This window comes from Nycticebus coucang, chromosome 10 (assembly GCF_027406575.1).
Source record: "Nycticebus coucang isolate mNycCou1 chromosome 10, mNycCou1.pri, whole genome shotgun sequence".
Lineage (NCBI taxonomy): Eukaryota > Metazoa > Chordata > Mammalia > Primates > Lorisidae > Nycticebus > Nycticebus coucang.
The window spans coordinates 121,230,550-121,246,675 of record NC_069789.1 but is presented as its reverse complement, the minus strand read 5'-3'; the positions used below and the strand labels follow the sequence as shown (position 1 = coordinate 121,246,675).

General features: G+C 49.5%; 2 protein-coding genes and 1 pseudogene across 2 annotated transcripts; 2 read left to right on the top strand and 1 right to left on the bottom strand.

Moving 5' to 3' along the window:
* Positions 1–3,115: 3,115 nt before the first annotated feature.
* Positions 3,116–10,822, bottom strand: IRGQ (immunity related GTPase Q). Its single transcript, XM_053607124.1, has 4 exons — positions 10,731–10,822; positions 10,275–10,637; positions 9,436–9,967; positions 3,116–7,520 (listed from the first exon to the last, which is right to left on the bottom strand). The coding sequence occupies exons 2-4, from the start codon at positions 10,309–10,311 to the stop codon at positions 6,185–6,187; spliced, it is 1,905 nt and encodes a 634-aa protein (XP_053463099.1). The 5' UTR covers positions 10,312–10,637; positions 10,731–10,822; the 3' UTR covers positions 3,116–6,184.
* On the top strand, positions 8,794–8,919 carry LOC128597759 (uncharacterized; annotated as a pseudogene).
* Positions 10,823–10,843: 21 nt separating the features above from the next.
* ZNF576 (zinc finger protein 576) lies at positions 10,844–14,684 on the top strand. Its single transcript, XM_053607148.1, has 3 exons — positions 10,844–10,982; positions 11,289–11,389; positions 14,101–14,684. Exons 1-3 carry the CDS (start codon positions 10,951–10,953, stop codon positions 14,526–14,528), a joined length of 561 nt encoding a protein of 186 aa, XP_053463123.1. The 5' UTR covers positions 10,844–10,950; the 3' UTR covers positions 14,529–14,684.
* The last annotated feature ends 1,442 nt before the right edge of the window (positions 14,685–16,126 follow it).

The window sequence follows — 16,126 nt, the reverse complement described above, 5'->3', positions numbered from 1 at the left end:
TGAAAATAATTTAATTGATCATCTTTAAAATTTTTCATGGCATACCTAAAATCCTTTCAAGCACACCAGCTGGAAATCACTGAGTTACAGCATCATGGAGTTGTTGTGTCAAATAAAAGGCAACTTAAAAAGTACTTAGTGCAGGTGAAGGAAAGGGCAGAGGTGGCGGTGGAAGTCACTTAGTGCAGGTCCTGACATCTTTAAGACATTGTTGATTCTAGAGACAGTATGTATGTCTGAGTAAACAGTAATCATTATAATAGCTGCCACTTACTGAGTGGCTATTAGTTGACAGGTGCTAAACATTGGCAAAATTGTGACTGACTAGATGATGCTATAGTAACAAGTCAGTCCCTCACCTTGTGGTTTAAAATAACAAAATCATATTAGTCAACTAGCACTGTAATAATGCTGTGTAACAAATCATTTCCAAACTGAAACTTTTAGTAACAAGCATTCTTCTTTCTAAGGCATTGTGGGTTTGGCTCCCATTTGGGATGTGATTCAGGTCTTCTCTTTGGGATTACACAATATTTTGCGATCAGTGGCTCCTAGGAAAATGTTCTCATGGCAGAGCACAGGAGCGCAAAAGCCAAATGTATTAAAATTTTGTTTTTTTTTTATTTTTTCTTTAGCCACCTTCTGCTAAGGAAAAAACCATTTTTTAGATTTCTCTTGTGATGTTTTATTTGACCCATGTGTTACTCAGAAGTGTTTAATCTCCAAGTGTTTTGGGATTTTTCAGCTACCTGCCTGTTGTTTATTTATACTTAATTCCATTGTGGTGTGAGAAAAAACTTTCTCTGATATCTGTTCTTTTAAATTTGCTAAGGTGTGTTTTATTGGTCCAGAATGTGGTGTATCTTGCTGAATGTTCCATGTGAACTTGAGAGTTCTGTGTAGTCTGCTGTTTTTTGCATGAATTCTTCTATAATATTAGTTAGATCCATTTGATTGATGATGGTGCTCATTTCAACTGATTCTTTTTTTTTCTTTTTTTGAGACGGACTCTCACTATGTTGCCCTTGGTAGAGTGCTGGGGTGTCACAGCTCACAGCAACCTCAAACTCTTGGCCTTAAGCCTCCCAAGTAGCTGGGACTACAGGTGCCTGCCACAATGCCCAGCTATTGTTTTGTTGTTGTTACAGTTGTCATTGATGTCTAGCAGGCCCCGGCAGGGCTCGAACCCACCAGCCTCGGTGTATGTGGCTGGTGCCCTACTCACTGAGCTATGGGCACTGAGCCCAACTGATTTTTTACTGATGCTCTGCCTGCTGGAGTTGTCAATTACTTTTTTCCTTTTTTTTTTTTTTAGATACAGAGTCTCACTATGTTGCCCTCGGTAGAGTGCTATGATGTTACAGCTCACAGCAACCTCCAACTCCTGGGCTTAGGTGAGTCTCTTGCCTCAGCCTCCCCGAGTAGCTGGGACTACAGGCATTCACCACACGCCCAGCTATTTTTTGTTGCAATTTGGCTGAGGCCAGGTTTGAACCCGTCACCCTCAGTACATGGGGCCAGCGCCCTATCCACTGAGCCACAGATGCCACCCTGGATTTGTCAATTATTATTATTATTTTTTTTTGTAAAGACAGAGTCTCACTTTACTGCCCTTGGTAGAGTGCCATGGCGTCACACGGCTCACAGCAACCTCCAGCTCTTGGGCTTACATGATTCTCTAGCCTCAGCCTTCTGAGCAGCTGGGACTACAGGCGCCCACCACAATGCCCGGCTATTTTTTTGTTGCAGTTTGGCCCCGGCCAAATTGGTTTGAACCCGCCACCCTCAGTATATGGGGCCGGCGCCCTACTCACTGAGCCACAGACGCCACCCAGGATTTGTCAATTATTGATAGAATAGTGTTAAAGTCTCTAACTGTATCATTGGGTTCATCTATTTTTCCTTGAAGTTCTAGACTTACATATTTTAATGCTTTCTTGTTAGGTGCTTATACTTTTTTTTTTTACACAGAATCTCATTCTATCACCATGGATAGAGTGCCCTGGTGTCATACCTCCCAGCAACCTTAAACTCTTGAGCTCGAGCTATTGTCTTACCTCAGTCTCCCACATAGCTGGGACTACAGGCTCTTGCCACAACGCCTGGCTAGTTTTCCTATTTTTAGTAGAGATGGGGTCTCACTCTTGCTCAGGCTGGTTTTGAACTCCTGAGGTCATGCAATCCACCTGTGTCAGCCTCCCAGCATGCTAGGACTACAGGCAGGAGCCACCATGCCTGGCCAAGTGCTTATACATTAAGGATGGTTACATCTTCTCAGAGAATTAACTCCTTTTTTACTATTACTTCTGATCCATCTTGAGAAATATAGCTTCTTTCTTTCTTTTTTAGAGATGGAGCCTTGCTCTGTATCCCAGGCTGGAGTACAGTGGCAGGATCATAGCTCACTGCACTCTTGACCTCCTGGGCTCACGTGATCATCCTGACTCAGCCCCCTGAGTAGCTGGGACTACAGGCCTCTGCCACAATGCTCCTTGCTAGATTTTTTATTTTTAGTAGAGACAGGGTCTCATTCTTGCTCAGTCTGGTCTTGAACTCCTGAGCTCAAGGGATCCTCCCACCTTGGCCTCACAGAGTGCTAAGATTATAGGTGTGAGCCACCTCACCTGGCCAGCCTGGGCATCTTGATGTGGCAGGGATGGCAGGGGTCCCAAAGGCAGTGCGAGGATGGCCAGTACATGAGCATTTTTCAAGTCTCTGCTTATATCATGATTGCTGTTGTGATTGTTTTTTTGTGACCAAAAAAAATCACACAGCCAACTCTAGAGTTAGGATGAGAGGGATAATTCAAGGGCCTGGCTATAGGAAGGCTGAACAAACTGAGGACATTAATGGGCTGAGAAGGGTCCAGAGCTAAGGTGCATTATCATTACAAACTCCCAATGTTTAAACAGTCACTCCTTCCAAAGTGGCAAAACTCAGATGTAAATAAAGAGTCTTGATCCCAGCCAAAAATGCTGGGAAATGCTTTCCTGGACAGATTCCCCACTATCCCAGGACCAAGGAGTCTAAGCCTCCAACTTTCTCCTCCCTCCAACCCAGAAGTCCAAGGTTGCAGCCCAGTCAAATCCCAAAAGAACAGACACACAATGGGATTTCTACTCATTTTTATTCATCCCTTGAAAAAGCACTACAGGTTGACCACACCCTTCATGTGTCCTTCACAGTTCCCCACTACAATAGACACAAGTCCCTCCATCATTATCTAGAATGTATGAAACTCAGCTATGGTGATGAGGTTGTCTCATCCACTCACCCAAGTTTTTTGTGCCTATCCTCCTTCCAGCGATGGCAACAGCAACGTTCATCATCAAACATTTCCTGGAATTCCTGCCTTCAAAGGTCTTCCAGCCCTGTGGTGCTACGGTGACACACTCTGATGGTAGCCAGTGATCTGTCCACAAAGGAGTCTTAAGTCTTTTCCGCCTGGATACTCCCAGAGATGATATGAATCACTAGCAACCTTATGCCTTCACAATGCCTAAAGTTCAATCCTGTCATGATTTCAGAGGCAACCACCCCAAAAAGTAGTTGTGACACTCAAGGGTGCCAATATACAACAATATAAGCACAACACACACTCCTCAATGGACACAGACACACAAACAAGATTATCATACTTTCTCAGATATGATCTCTGGTATGATTTGCCTGCTGACATGAGGGCAGAGGGAATTTAGAGCAGTGAAGCACAGAGCAGAGATGTCAAACAGAACAAATCAGAGACGGCCTCACAGGGGCAGAAAAAAGAAGAGGCCACTCTTGTGAGCAAAGGCATGGGGTTGGGACAGAGGCACCCAGATTAGAGTCGTCTTGGTGCTGCCTGGGATGGAGGGTGTGTGAGCAGGCGCAATAGGACCCATATTTGAGATCCCAGTGTGCCAGGCTTCTCAGGAAAGGGGACAGTATATTGTGTGTGTGCAAGCATGCACATATGCACATCCACACACTGAATTCTCACAATAACCCTGTGCTGTACATGTGGCCCTCCAGACCCCAAGTATGGCCCCTCAATTGAATCCAAACTTCATAGTAAAGAATGAATCCCTTTACTAAAAGGACTTGTTTGGTAAAATTTGGATTCAGTCAAAAGGCCACATTTAAGAATCCAGAAAGGCCACATGTGGCCCCAAGGCCACAGGTTCCTTTCCATATACGAACAGAGCTATGGAGGGAAACAGGATCTCAGGAAGTATTTATGGTTCTCATCCAGCCCTTTCATAAATATTTACTGAGCACCTATTATGTGTCAGGCACCTGCTGTTCTAGATGCTGGGGATACAGCAGAGAAGAAGATAGGCAAGGCTCAATAGCCAATAAATAGGTGAATAAATAAATAAGGTCATTTTTGATGGGAATAATTGCTACAAGAAAAATCAACTGGCCAGATGAATAATGGGGATAGCTGAGCTACTTCAGTTAGGGTGGTCAGGGAAGGCCTCTGTGAGGGGATATTTGAGCTGAGATCTGATTGACAAGGAGCCAGTCATGGAAAGTTGTGAGGGTAGGGCGCTGCAAAGGTCCTGAGGCAGGACTCAAGGTGGCCCCCTCAAGCAGCAGAAAGAAGACCTATCTGGCTGGTTGGGGATGGGAATGGCAGGGCTTTGCTCTGTGCTGCTGAGTCTTGAGCCTGCCCTCTCTGGACTTTGATTTCCCCATCTATCACAAAAGAGATTCTCTTTCATGGCAGCGCAGGCCTTCCTTTATGTTTTTGACATTGAAGAATTATATAACCTGAAGTTTTCCCCCTACATGTATTTCGCAGCCTAGTACATTCCAGGCACTATGGTTTCTGCCTTTGCCTCACTTCTGGCACATTCCTATGATCTGGAATACCACCTAGCCATTCTGTGGGACCCTTGCTCACTGCAGCACCCACTGTGTATACCAGAAGGCCAAGCCTCCTGAGGATACCTGAGGTAGCCACACAAAAATGTTTGGACCGGTGCAGCAATGCTGCTGCTTTTCAAAAGGTCAAGTGCTCAAAACACCAAGGCCAGAATGGGTTAAGGTTTAATGACAGGAGTAACCAAGACTACAATAAAGAAAAAAAATTAAAAAACCCTAAAGGAAAGAGGAACATATTCCCCAGAGACTACTGAATCACTCGGCACCTATAAAACGAAGGTCATCACATCCCTTCCCAGTCAAACTCACAGAGAGGCAATTGCCAGAATCCAAATATAAGGTTTATGGGAGACAATTTCTGAGGTATGGTTTCCCGCCCTTTCATACCCAGAAAGCCTCAATCCCAGTCCCTGGCTACCCCAGGTCCACCATGCCCAAACCTCTTACTCTCTGTCATTTTTGCCAGACCATCCTCCCTACAACCAGACTTTTGGAGAGTTGACACCTTTCTACTCCCCAAGAGAGAGCAAGAGGTCTCCAAATTTTCCCCCAAAGCCCCTTGATCCCTTTTCTAGATGTAGACTTTCCACCACCCAAGAACTAGGCACCAAGGTCCATAGCCCTCTTGGGAGCCAGGAGTCTGAGATCCCAGGTACCCCTCAATAAAGATTCAAAGGCCAAGTGGGCGCCTGTAGTCCCAACTACTCGGGAGGCTGAGGCAAGAGAATCACTTAAGCCCAGGAGTTGGAGGTTGCTGTGAGCTGTGTGAGGCCACGGCACTCTACTGAGGGCCATAAAATGAGACCCTGTCTCTACAAAAAAAAAAAAAGATTCAAAGGCCAATTCAAAGGGTCCTTGGGGACCTGGGAGTCTGCAATGCAGGCCTTTTCCCCATATTGGAGTTGAGGTAACAGTCATGGTAACCCCCCTTAGCAAACAGACCCTCTACCTCCTCTCCCCTGAGGGACAAGACATCCAATAACTCACTTCTATTCCCTAGAAGACCAAGACCTATCCACTTCTAGAGTTCAGGCCAACACCTTTTGGACATAAGACACTAGATATTGTGTCTTCTGTTTCCCAGAGAAATCAGGAGTCCTGTCCCCAGGATTCCATGTCCTGGTGAGGAACCACAAATCCAGCTGATGAGAAGCCACAAATGCCAACCAGAAGTAAACCAGAGCTCCTTCAAGCACCCAGAATTCTGAGTGAGTCTCCCCACTCCTATCATAGAGGTCCTGATATCCCATGCCGGGGTCTGGACTCCAAAGCCCCCTTCTAAATGACACTTGGGGAAGCCCAAACCCCATCTCACCTCTCACTGGGCGGGCTCAGGGGGTTCCAGCACGGCCTCAGCATCTGCCAACATTTCCTCCAGGGCTTGTAAGAGGACCCCATGAGCAGCACGATAGCCCAGGCCACCAGTCGCTGCCGCGCCACCCGCAGGCCACAGGAAAGAGAGTGCGCCAAGGGCCGCGCCCCCAGCAGTGCCCTCTCCAGCCCAGGCGCCCAGCCTCGCTTCCACCTCACTGCGTGTCACTGGCCCTGGGAAATGCGTACGCGCTGCCAGTACCCCAGGAGCCAGGCCTAGGGCACGCTCACGCCGTGCTAGCGCCCCAGGTTCCAGCCCCATCGCCCGCCGCCACTCTGCCAGCTGACCCCGCAAAAGGGCCACATCGCATGCCCAGCCCAGCCCTGGAACTGGTGCTGCCGCCGCTGCCAAACTAGCCAGCAGAGCTGGCCTCCATGCCCCAGCCCGGAGCGCCGCAGCCTTCTTTCGGGCTGCAGTGGGAGACGCTGGTGGCAGCGCTAGCAGCAGCGCCCCAGCCTGGGCAGAGGGGAGCGCTTGCTGCAGCCATTCGCACAGCCCAGGGAGTCCACTCAAACGCAGAGGGAACACTGGCGGTGGTGACTCCTCTAGCACCTCCCATGTCTCATCTGGGCTCAAAGCCGCTGCTACCGGCTCTGAATCCCCACTGCCTGATTTCTTCGGGCCAACAACAATGTGCTGCACATTCTCACTGCCAGATTTCTCAGAACCTTCCCCACTGCCTGCTTTCTGTGACCCAGTGCCACATCTCTCCCTTCCCTCACTGAGTGCATTCTCTGCACCGCCTCTGCCTGTGTTCTCAAAGCTCTTGCTGCTGGGTTTCTCCACCGTGCTCTCTTCCAGAGACTCTGGATCCTCGCCTTCACCGTCTGTTCTCACGCAGGCAAGTGGCGCATCTGGTGGCACCAAGGCCTGGACCTGGGCCCAATTCTTCTCAGTGGGGGCCCCAGAGGTGATGAGGATAAGGGCGTCGTAGTGGGTCGGGTGAGAGGCGACAGTGGTAGTGCCCACGGGGGCTAGAGGCACAGTCCAGAGTACCACATTGGGGCGCTCTGGGGCTGGGAAGGGAGTGGGTCCCGTGGGCACCAAAACAGGCACAGCACCTGGGTCACCCGGATCCAATCCGAGCAGCACGTTCAGGACAAGGCCCATGTCAGCAGCTCCTGCTACAGCTAGGTCCAAGCGCGCACTGCCCAGGCGCTCTATGCCTGCGCGCACCCAAGACAGTGCCGCCTCCAGGCCACCAGTCTCAAAGGCTTCACGTACGGCCTCCAGCTCCGCTGCACCCAGCACCTCAAAACCATCCTGGGCCGGTGGCAAGAGCCTGTGGGGGCAGGGAGGGATGGAGTTAAGGGTAGGGCTTTCAGAATGATCCCAAAGCTAGGCAGGAACAGGAAAGGGAGAGGGCCACACTGAGGGCACCACTGTGCTAGGGTACCAAGCCACTCCTTTTTTTTTTTTTCTTTTGAGACAGAGTCTCACTTTGCCACCCTCGGTAGAGTCCGGTGGCGTCATAGCTCACAGCAACCTCAAATTCCTGGGCTTAAGCGATTCTCTTGCCTCAGCCTCCCAAGTAGCTGGGACTACAGGCGCCCTCCACAAAGCCAGGCTATTTTTAGAGATGTGGTCTGGAAGCTGTGAGCTCAGGCAATCCACCCGCCTTAGGCTCCCAAGTGCTGGAATTATAGGCGTGAGCCACTACGCCCTGCCCAGTTAAGAAAAAGTAGTGCTGGCGGCGCCTGTGGCTCAGAGAGTAGGGCGCCGGCCCCATATGCCGAGGGTGGTGGGTTCAAACCCAGCCCCGGCCAAACTGCAACAACAACAACAAAAAAAATAGCCGGGCGTTGTGGCGGGCGCCTGTAGTCCCACCTACTCGGGAGGCTGAGACAAGAGAATCGCATAAGCCCAAGAGTTAGAGGTTGCTGTGAGCCGTGTGATGCCACGGCACTCTATCGAGGGCGGTACAGTGAGACTCTGTCTCTACAAAAAAAAAAAAAAAAAAGAAAAGAAAAAGTAGTGCTGAGTGGGACAAAGCTCACAGAAGGTGTGCCTTAGAGCAAAGACAGAATAGCGACTGTATTTCAAAAAGTCCAAAATTAAGCGCAGGCAAGGTCTCCAAGGATTTTTTTTTTTTTTGCAGTTTTTGGCCGAGACTGGGTTGCAATCCCCCACCTCTGGCATTATGGGACCGGCACCCTACTCCTTTGAGCCACAGTCTCCGCCCGAAGGGCGCTCCTTCTTAAGGCTGGCCCTAGGGCGGGCAGGTGAGGGGAGGAAGTCTCTCTAGTTCTTACCAGAGGGGTGTGGCTAAGGTGAGGCTAACGATAAAAGGTGAGCAGTGGACCCGGACAAGAGGCTGCCTGCTTTGAGCCTCATTTTGACATGTAGAAAATGAAACAGCTGGCAGTTGGGGGAGAACATTCAGGAGGTAACCAGCAAGTAGTCATAGATATGAGAGGAGACTGAAGAAAGGAAGTGGGGGAAGACATCCAGAAATGATAAAACTCATCGAGGGTGTGGTTTTAGGGCAACTGGGGTCACTTGAGAACTCAGCTGATGGTAGGGAAGATGAGAAGGCTCAAGAATTCAAGTTTTCAAAGATTATACTTTCAGGAATCATTTCTATAGTTCATTACTAGATAAATTTCTCTGAATGTGTTTAAAAAATGAATTTGAATCTTTGGGTTAAAACAAAATCGAGGGTGGTGTCTGTGGCTCAAAGGGGTATGGCACCGGCCCCATATACCGCGGGTGGCGGGTTCAAACCCAGCCCCGGCCAAAAACTGCAAAAAAAAAAAAAAATTTTTTTTTTTTTTTTTGAGAGGATCACAAACTTGCGTGGCAAAGGGGAGCTGCTCTCCTTCAAATTTTTGCCTGTAAAAAAACAAAAAACAAAATTTTGCCTGTAGAGCCGTATTTGAGCAATAGATCTGGGCATCGCCTACAATTCAGAGCTCCCACTGGGGACATACACTTGACTCTCTGCTAGGGTGGGACCTAGATGACAAAAAAAGGGTTAAGCGCCAAGGGTACGCTAGGGATTGAGTGTCCCAGGTCTCAAAAATTTGTGCTGAGAGGCGAGGCCTGAAAGACCAAGCAGGGCCTCTGCAGATATGAAATTAAGCCTCGCCCCAATTCACTAGAGCTGTAGTCTCGGGGACCTCAAAGAGCAACTTAGGGGTATGGGGTCAGACTAAGGGACCAAGCCCTCTCAACCCTGCCGGAAACCCGGCGCTCACCTCTGTAGTGCCTCCGCCTGGCTCTGCAGCGCAGTCCGCAGGCGCTCTAGCTCCCGGTGGCTTTCACTGCTGCAGCAGTCGGCTGGTACCACGTAGAGAGCCGCGGATCCTAATCCCGCGCTGTCCAGCAGAGCTGCTGTCTGATCCCGGACCTGGGTGTCATTTTGCGAATCCCCAGGACGGAGGATCCGCACAGCCAGGAGCGGAGTCCCTCGGGCCAGGGCAGCCCGCGCTGCCTCTCCCAACTCTGGGGCTAAAGGCTCCCCGTTACCATCGGATCCGGGTAGCACCAGTACCAGAACGTTGGCCTCCGCCGCCCAGGGCCCTGGCGCTGCAGGTGGGCAGCTCAGCTCGCCCAGAAAGAGGCCTGGGCCAGCAGCTCTCAGGCTGGGGACCCCGGAGTCTGGACGTCCCTCGTGGGTTTCTAACGTCTGGATATCTTTGTCGCACAGCGCTGAGATCAGTGCAGACTTTCCCGAGCCCGGAGGCCCCAGGAACAAGGCGGTCACGTCACCCTGTGGTAGAGGCATAGCTGGAAAGCAAGGGTGAGGGGAAAACCCAGGTCAGGGAGCACCCAGCTTTTTCTTTCTTAAGAGCCTCACTCTAGACCAACAGTTCTCCACCCTGCTCCCTTCATTTATTCTCGGGCGTCACTCTCCATGACCTAGAAATCCAGAGCCCAGGCCCTATTCCCCAGGGACCTAGGCGTCCTGTTCTCGCTTTCTGCATGCAACCATTTCTCTTGCCGTTTCCAAGCTTCAGAAATCTGGGCTCCAATTCATCATCCCTCAGAGACTCTGATGATTTTATCCCTCCCTCTCCCCTTCCAATTCACCAACCGAGCAAAGAGCCGACAGAGACGGGGGGAGAGCGCATTCGGTGGCTACCGGTCTGCTGCCGAGAAACCCCGCCCCTGGGATCAGACGGACGGAGGCCGAAGAGGCAACACTTGCCGGGATTTACTGATGCGGGGACCAGGTCTTGTGGCTCAGACCTGATGTCCCTGCCTTGGCAATAGGGGTGTGTCTTGGAAGCTTCTCAGCGCCTGCGCAGAACGACCAAAGCGTGCACGCTCCCGGATTCGGCTGTCTCAGAGTATCCCAAGAACAATGAGAGCCAAGGCGCTTGCGCGCCACCCGTACTTGCGCAGTAAGCGTAAGGTTGCAAGGCACTGACCGCTGGTGACGTCATCAGAACGCACCCTAGTGCAAAGGAGGACCACCCCCCCCCCAGTTATTTTTGAGGACCGGGTTACCACAACCGTACTACTGTCGGATGGCAATCCAGGGTCTCACCTTTGAAAGGCTCCTCAGGCGAAAACACGGAAACTTTGAGACTCAGTGGGCCGTACCCTACTTCCCTGTGGCGCTGTGTCAAGCGATTGACAGGTGCAGCGAAAGGCACCCCTCTGCTATACTCAGAAAAGCAGAGGGCTGGACGACTGGCCTCAGGAGCAGGCAGTGCTAACACGGGGAGGCTGGGGCTCTGGGTAGAAGAAAAGTCACATGTCACAGAATGATGTCTTCTGGGAAGAAGCGAGCTAAAAGGTGGGTATCATTATCTGTCCCAAGACACTTGCGACTGTTACTGAAAGCTCAGCACTTTTTTTTTTAAAGACTGAGATGAAGCTAATGTCAAAGATCAAGATTCACACGCTGAGTTCAGGGAGTTAGTTTGATGCAGGAGGTCATAGGTCACACAGGCAATAAGGCTCTAGGGAAGTCACAGACCTGGGGAATCCAATCATCTGGATTCCAGACATCTACCAATGTCAAAGGCCATAGAATTAGCATGCCATTTAAGGATTGTGACAAGTGAGTGGCTTCACTCCTGTATGCTCCTCTCTTGACCAGTGGGGTCACAGTCACCCTTGAGGACCCACACCCTGAAGAGCCCATGGAGCAGCAGGATTCACCCAATGAGAGGAGCCCCCAAAGTCCAGGAGGCAGCATATGTGAGTACAGACGGTTAGCTGGCTAGGGAGGGTGGGATGCTGGAGCTGATGCTGAAAAGATCTCTACAGCATTTCAATGTCCACAATGCTTTAGGGCCTTGCCTATTTGGGAAGGGGCTGTAAAGGCCCTGAACTGCCCTACCCTTCACACTTCCAACAATCACATGTATACTCACCCTGCTCTAGCCACAGAGAAATGGGATGCAGTTCAGTGGGATAGGGTGGCTTTCAGAAGAGGCCTGGCCTGGAGATGTGGCTGGGGATGTCTCTACTGTGAGAGAAGCAAGGTTCTGGTCTCAACTCTACCCTTGACTTTCAGTGTGACCTGGGCCTTTGTTTCCTTGTTGAAAGAGGCTGCAACTACCCACCTCACAAGGTTATGGGGATTAGCTGCAATAAAGAGGAAAGCTTGGATCTTAATGACATGTAATAGAAACAGCTCCTACCAGATGTTTATTATGTGCAAGGTGCACTCATATTATGAATGAGTTTTAACTTTCTTGTTTCATTCATCCCTTCTAATAACTGACCTTATGTAATTGGTATTATTACTTAAGATAAGGGAACTGAGGCAGAGAGAGGTTAAGTATTTGCAACAAGAAAGGTAGTATTGGGCGGCGCCTGTGGCTCAAGGAGTAGGGCGCCGGTCCCATATGCCAGAGGTGGCGGGTTCAAACCTAGCCCTGGCCAAAAATAAAAAAAAAAAAAAAAAAAAAAGAAAGGTAGTATTAATGCCCAAAGTCAAAGACCGCCGAAGAACACACCTGTAGTTGATGAAGTTGGGTTTATTGCTTATTACAACAAAGAACACTGGGGAAACTGGGATGTCTCATTAAAAGAGTTAAAAGTGACTTACAGGATTTTGTGTGTGGCAATTTTAAGGAGGGTTCAAAGAAGGGGTTTTGCTTTGGATTGGATGCTGCCTCATGGAAAAGCAGGGGCAATTCCATGACTGGCTATCTTTTTAATTTTTTTTTTGAGACAGAGTCTCACTTTGTCACCCTTGGTAGAGTGCCGTAGCGTCATAGCTCACAGCAACCTCAAATTCCTGGGCTTAAGTGATTCTCTTGCCTCAGCTTCCCAAGTAGCTGGGGCTACAAGTGCCTGCCACAACACCCAGCTATTTTTAGAGACAAGATCTCGCTCTGGCTCAGGCTGATCTCGAACCTGTGAGCTCAGTCAATCCACCCACTCGGGCTCCCAAGTGCTGGGATTACAGATGTGAGCCACCGCGCCTGGCCATGACTGGCTATCCTTAAAAACCTTATCCAGAAGGAGAAGAGAAAAACGTGAGGCTTAAGCTATGAATGATAGGCTCAGCGCCTGTAGCTCAGTAAGTAGGGCACCGGCCACATAGACCGAGGCTGGCAGGTTCAAGCCTGGCCAGAGCCTGCTAAACAACAACTACAACCAAAAAATAGCCGGGCATTGTGGCAGGCACCTGTAGTCCCACCTATTTGGGAGGCTGAGGCAAGAGAATCACTTAAGCCCAAGAGTTTGAGGTTGCTGTGAGCTGTGACATCACAGCACTCTACATAGTGAGACCCTGTCTCCAAAAAAAAAAAAAAAGGTGTGAATGATAAAACAGCAGCAGTTAATTCACATTAGCAGGATAGGGTGTTTGGTTATTGTTCAGGCTTGGACAACATTCACGTTTTGTCTATGTTCAGGTATTATTTTGGTATTGTCTTGCTTTCTTGATTCATTCCAGTCACAGCATGGCCTTGACTGTTAATATTCTATGAAATTGTTTATATTAAACATAATCAAGAATATCAAGGCCCAGCTGGAAGTGCCAGGCGAGATCCCGGATGTCAGGTTGCTTTTCTGTCTCAGTAGTAATAACTGGGTTGGTTGCGGTGGCTCACACCTGTAATCCCAGGACTCTGGTAGCCAAGGCAGGAGTTTGAGCTCAGGAGTTTGAGACCAGCCTCAGCAAGAGCAACCCACCCCCATCTCTACTAAAATTAGAGGAAAAAAAATAGCCAGGTGACATGGTGGGCGCCTATAGTTCCAGCTTCTCAGGAAGCTGAGGCTAGAGAATTGGTCAAGCCCAGGAGTTTGAGGTTGCTGTGAGCTACAATGCCATGGCAGTCCACCCAAGGTGACAGAGGCAACAAAAAAGTAGTAATAATGAAAAACATTGAAGTTGAAATGAAATACTATACAATGAAAAACATCGTATAGTATTATTTATGCACTTAAACAAATCAATTATTTCCAGCAACTCTACAGTATATACTGTTATTACCTCATTTTCCAGATGAGGAAACTGTTCTAATTGCCTAGGAAGTGGTGGTGCCAGGATTCAGCTCCAGGCAGTCTGGCTTCAAAGGCTGTGCTCTAATCACCATACCACTCTGTTGGATAGGGCAATGCTCTGGGTTCCAATCCTGGCTTTATTTCCTAGCCTCATGACTGTGAGCAACCTGCCTAACCTCTTTGAGCCTCAGTCTGCTTATTCATAACGTAAGTCCACTGACAGTTCTCCTATACTGCTTTCCAGCATTAGCATAAGCAGGGTTCTCAACCTGTGTGTTGCAACCCACAGGAACTGAATTAAAGGGAACTGTATTAGGAAGGTTGAGAACCACTGGCATAGAGCCTAGCACATTGCACACTCAGTATTAATCGTCGCCATGATTCTGGGGCTCAGCAGAGGTCCTCGAGACTCCTGCTGGCCTCCCCAAACCTCTCCCCACATCCCTTAGGCCACCCTGGAGCCCTGCAGTGCACCCGCTGCCTCATCACCTTCGCAGATTCCAAGTTCCAGGAGCGTCACATGAAGCGGGAGCACCCAGCTGACTTCGTGGCCCAGAAGCTGCAGGGGGCACTCTTCATCTGCTTCACCTGTGCCTCCTCCTTCCCCTCCTCCAAGGCCCTGATTGCCCACCAGCGAAGCCACGGTCCAGCCACCAGGCCCTCCCCGCCGGTTGCACTCACCACTGGCCAGGCCACCTTCCCTTGTCCAGACTGTGGCAAAATCTTTGGGCAGGCTGCTTCTCTGAAGCGGCACCGCCAGATGCACGAGGCCCGCGCCCCTCCTGGCACCTTCGCCTGCACCGAGTGTGGTCAGGACTTTGCACAGGAAGCAAGGTTGCATCAACACTACATTCGGCATGCCCGGGGAGAGCTCTGAGTGCAGCATAACCCCCTCTCTGGTGATAGGGGACTCTGTAGTGGGCAGGACCTACTATGATATGGGGCACAGGAACTCTTGGGGCCTTGGAGAGATTTGCTTCACTCCTTGGGCAGGCAGAAGGCTCCTTGTTAAGTAGGACCCAGAAGATTTTTATTTAGAGCTTTAGTCTTTGGAGGATACAGGGTCTTTAGGGAAACTGAAATCAGACAATGAGATCTTTTTTTAAGCAATGGGCAAGAAAGAGCAAGAGGGAAAAATGTTTGTATCTCTCTTATTCCCAAATAACTAGCTTCAGATTATTATTATAACTAGCTCAGGAGCTGAGCAATGAGTGTGACCTTTAATTCTTCCCAGATGGGAAGCCATGGGCTGTAGGAACAAATTGCTCTGGACCCATGCCTGAATGGGGAGCAGCGAGGGTGAGGTGTTGCTGACCTGTAATGCCGCAAGATGAGTTCCAATCATCAAATATCTTGGGCCTTTGGGGATGGGTTAGCAGAGTCGGGATCTGGATCCTAAATTAAGTGGTTTTTTTTTAGACAGAGTCTCACTTTCTCGCCCTCTGTAGAGCACTCTGTTATCACAGCTCACAGCAACCTCCAACTCCTGGGCTTAGTTGATTCTCTTGCCTCAGCCTCCCGAGTAGCTGGGACTAAGGCACCCGCCACAATGCCTGTCTATTTTTTTTGTTGTTGTTGCAGTTTGGCCGGGGCTGGCTTCAAACCTGCCACCCTCTGTATATGGGGCCGGTGCCCTACCCACTGAGCACAGGCACTGCCCATCAAGTGGGGGTTTTAATTTGAGACCTTGTCATCATCCCACCCCCACCAGCCTTCCCCACTCAAAGTGGGGCTATGGCATTGGATGGCACTAGCCCCTCAGATAAGTTATGCCCCAATTAAATAATTTTGTGTACCATTCTAAGTTGTGGAATATTTTTTATACATGAAGTGAGATGACTAACAGGAATAGTATCTAACAACAGAAAACATCCATATCAGAATGTCCAAGGAAGAAGCTCTGGCTTTTGAGTGGGAATTTCCAGAGAACATAAGGGTGTGGGAGCGGGAGCTCAGGGCAGAGTTGGCCTAGCCTTGTGTGGAAACTGGTTTGGAATCAAACAGAGATACCTTCTGTTTCATTTTCTGTTTGGCCAACATTGGGAGATTTTTCCACTAAGATCCTATTTTCAGCTCTCTTGAAAGGCCCAACCCAGACGTACATTGTAAGGGGGGGGGTGCAGGGCAAAAGCTACAACAAACAGGAGCTGAGCAATGAGTGTCACCCTCAGACAGGAGATGAGTCCCCCCAAGTCAGTCTTACTCCCTTATGTTACCTGCCCTGCTTCTAGAGACGGTGGCTGATGCCCTGCATATAGTACTCATACTGTTTCAATTGAGAAATGTTCTTAAAGCCCACAGATGAGGTGGAAGTGGTAGAGACTCATAGCTGTCTCTTAATTTTTAGCTAGGCACATGGTATCTTAAAAGACTACATTTCCCAGATTCCCTTGCAGCTAGTTGTGGCAACAAGGCATAAGTTCTGGCTAAATTCCTGGGTAGACTCCTCAAGCTTGTGAAAGGGATATGCCCTTC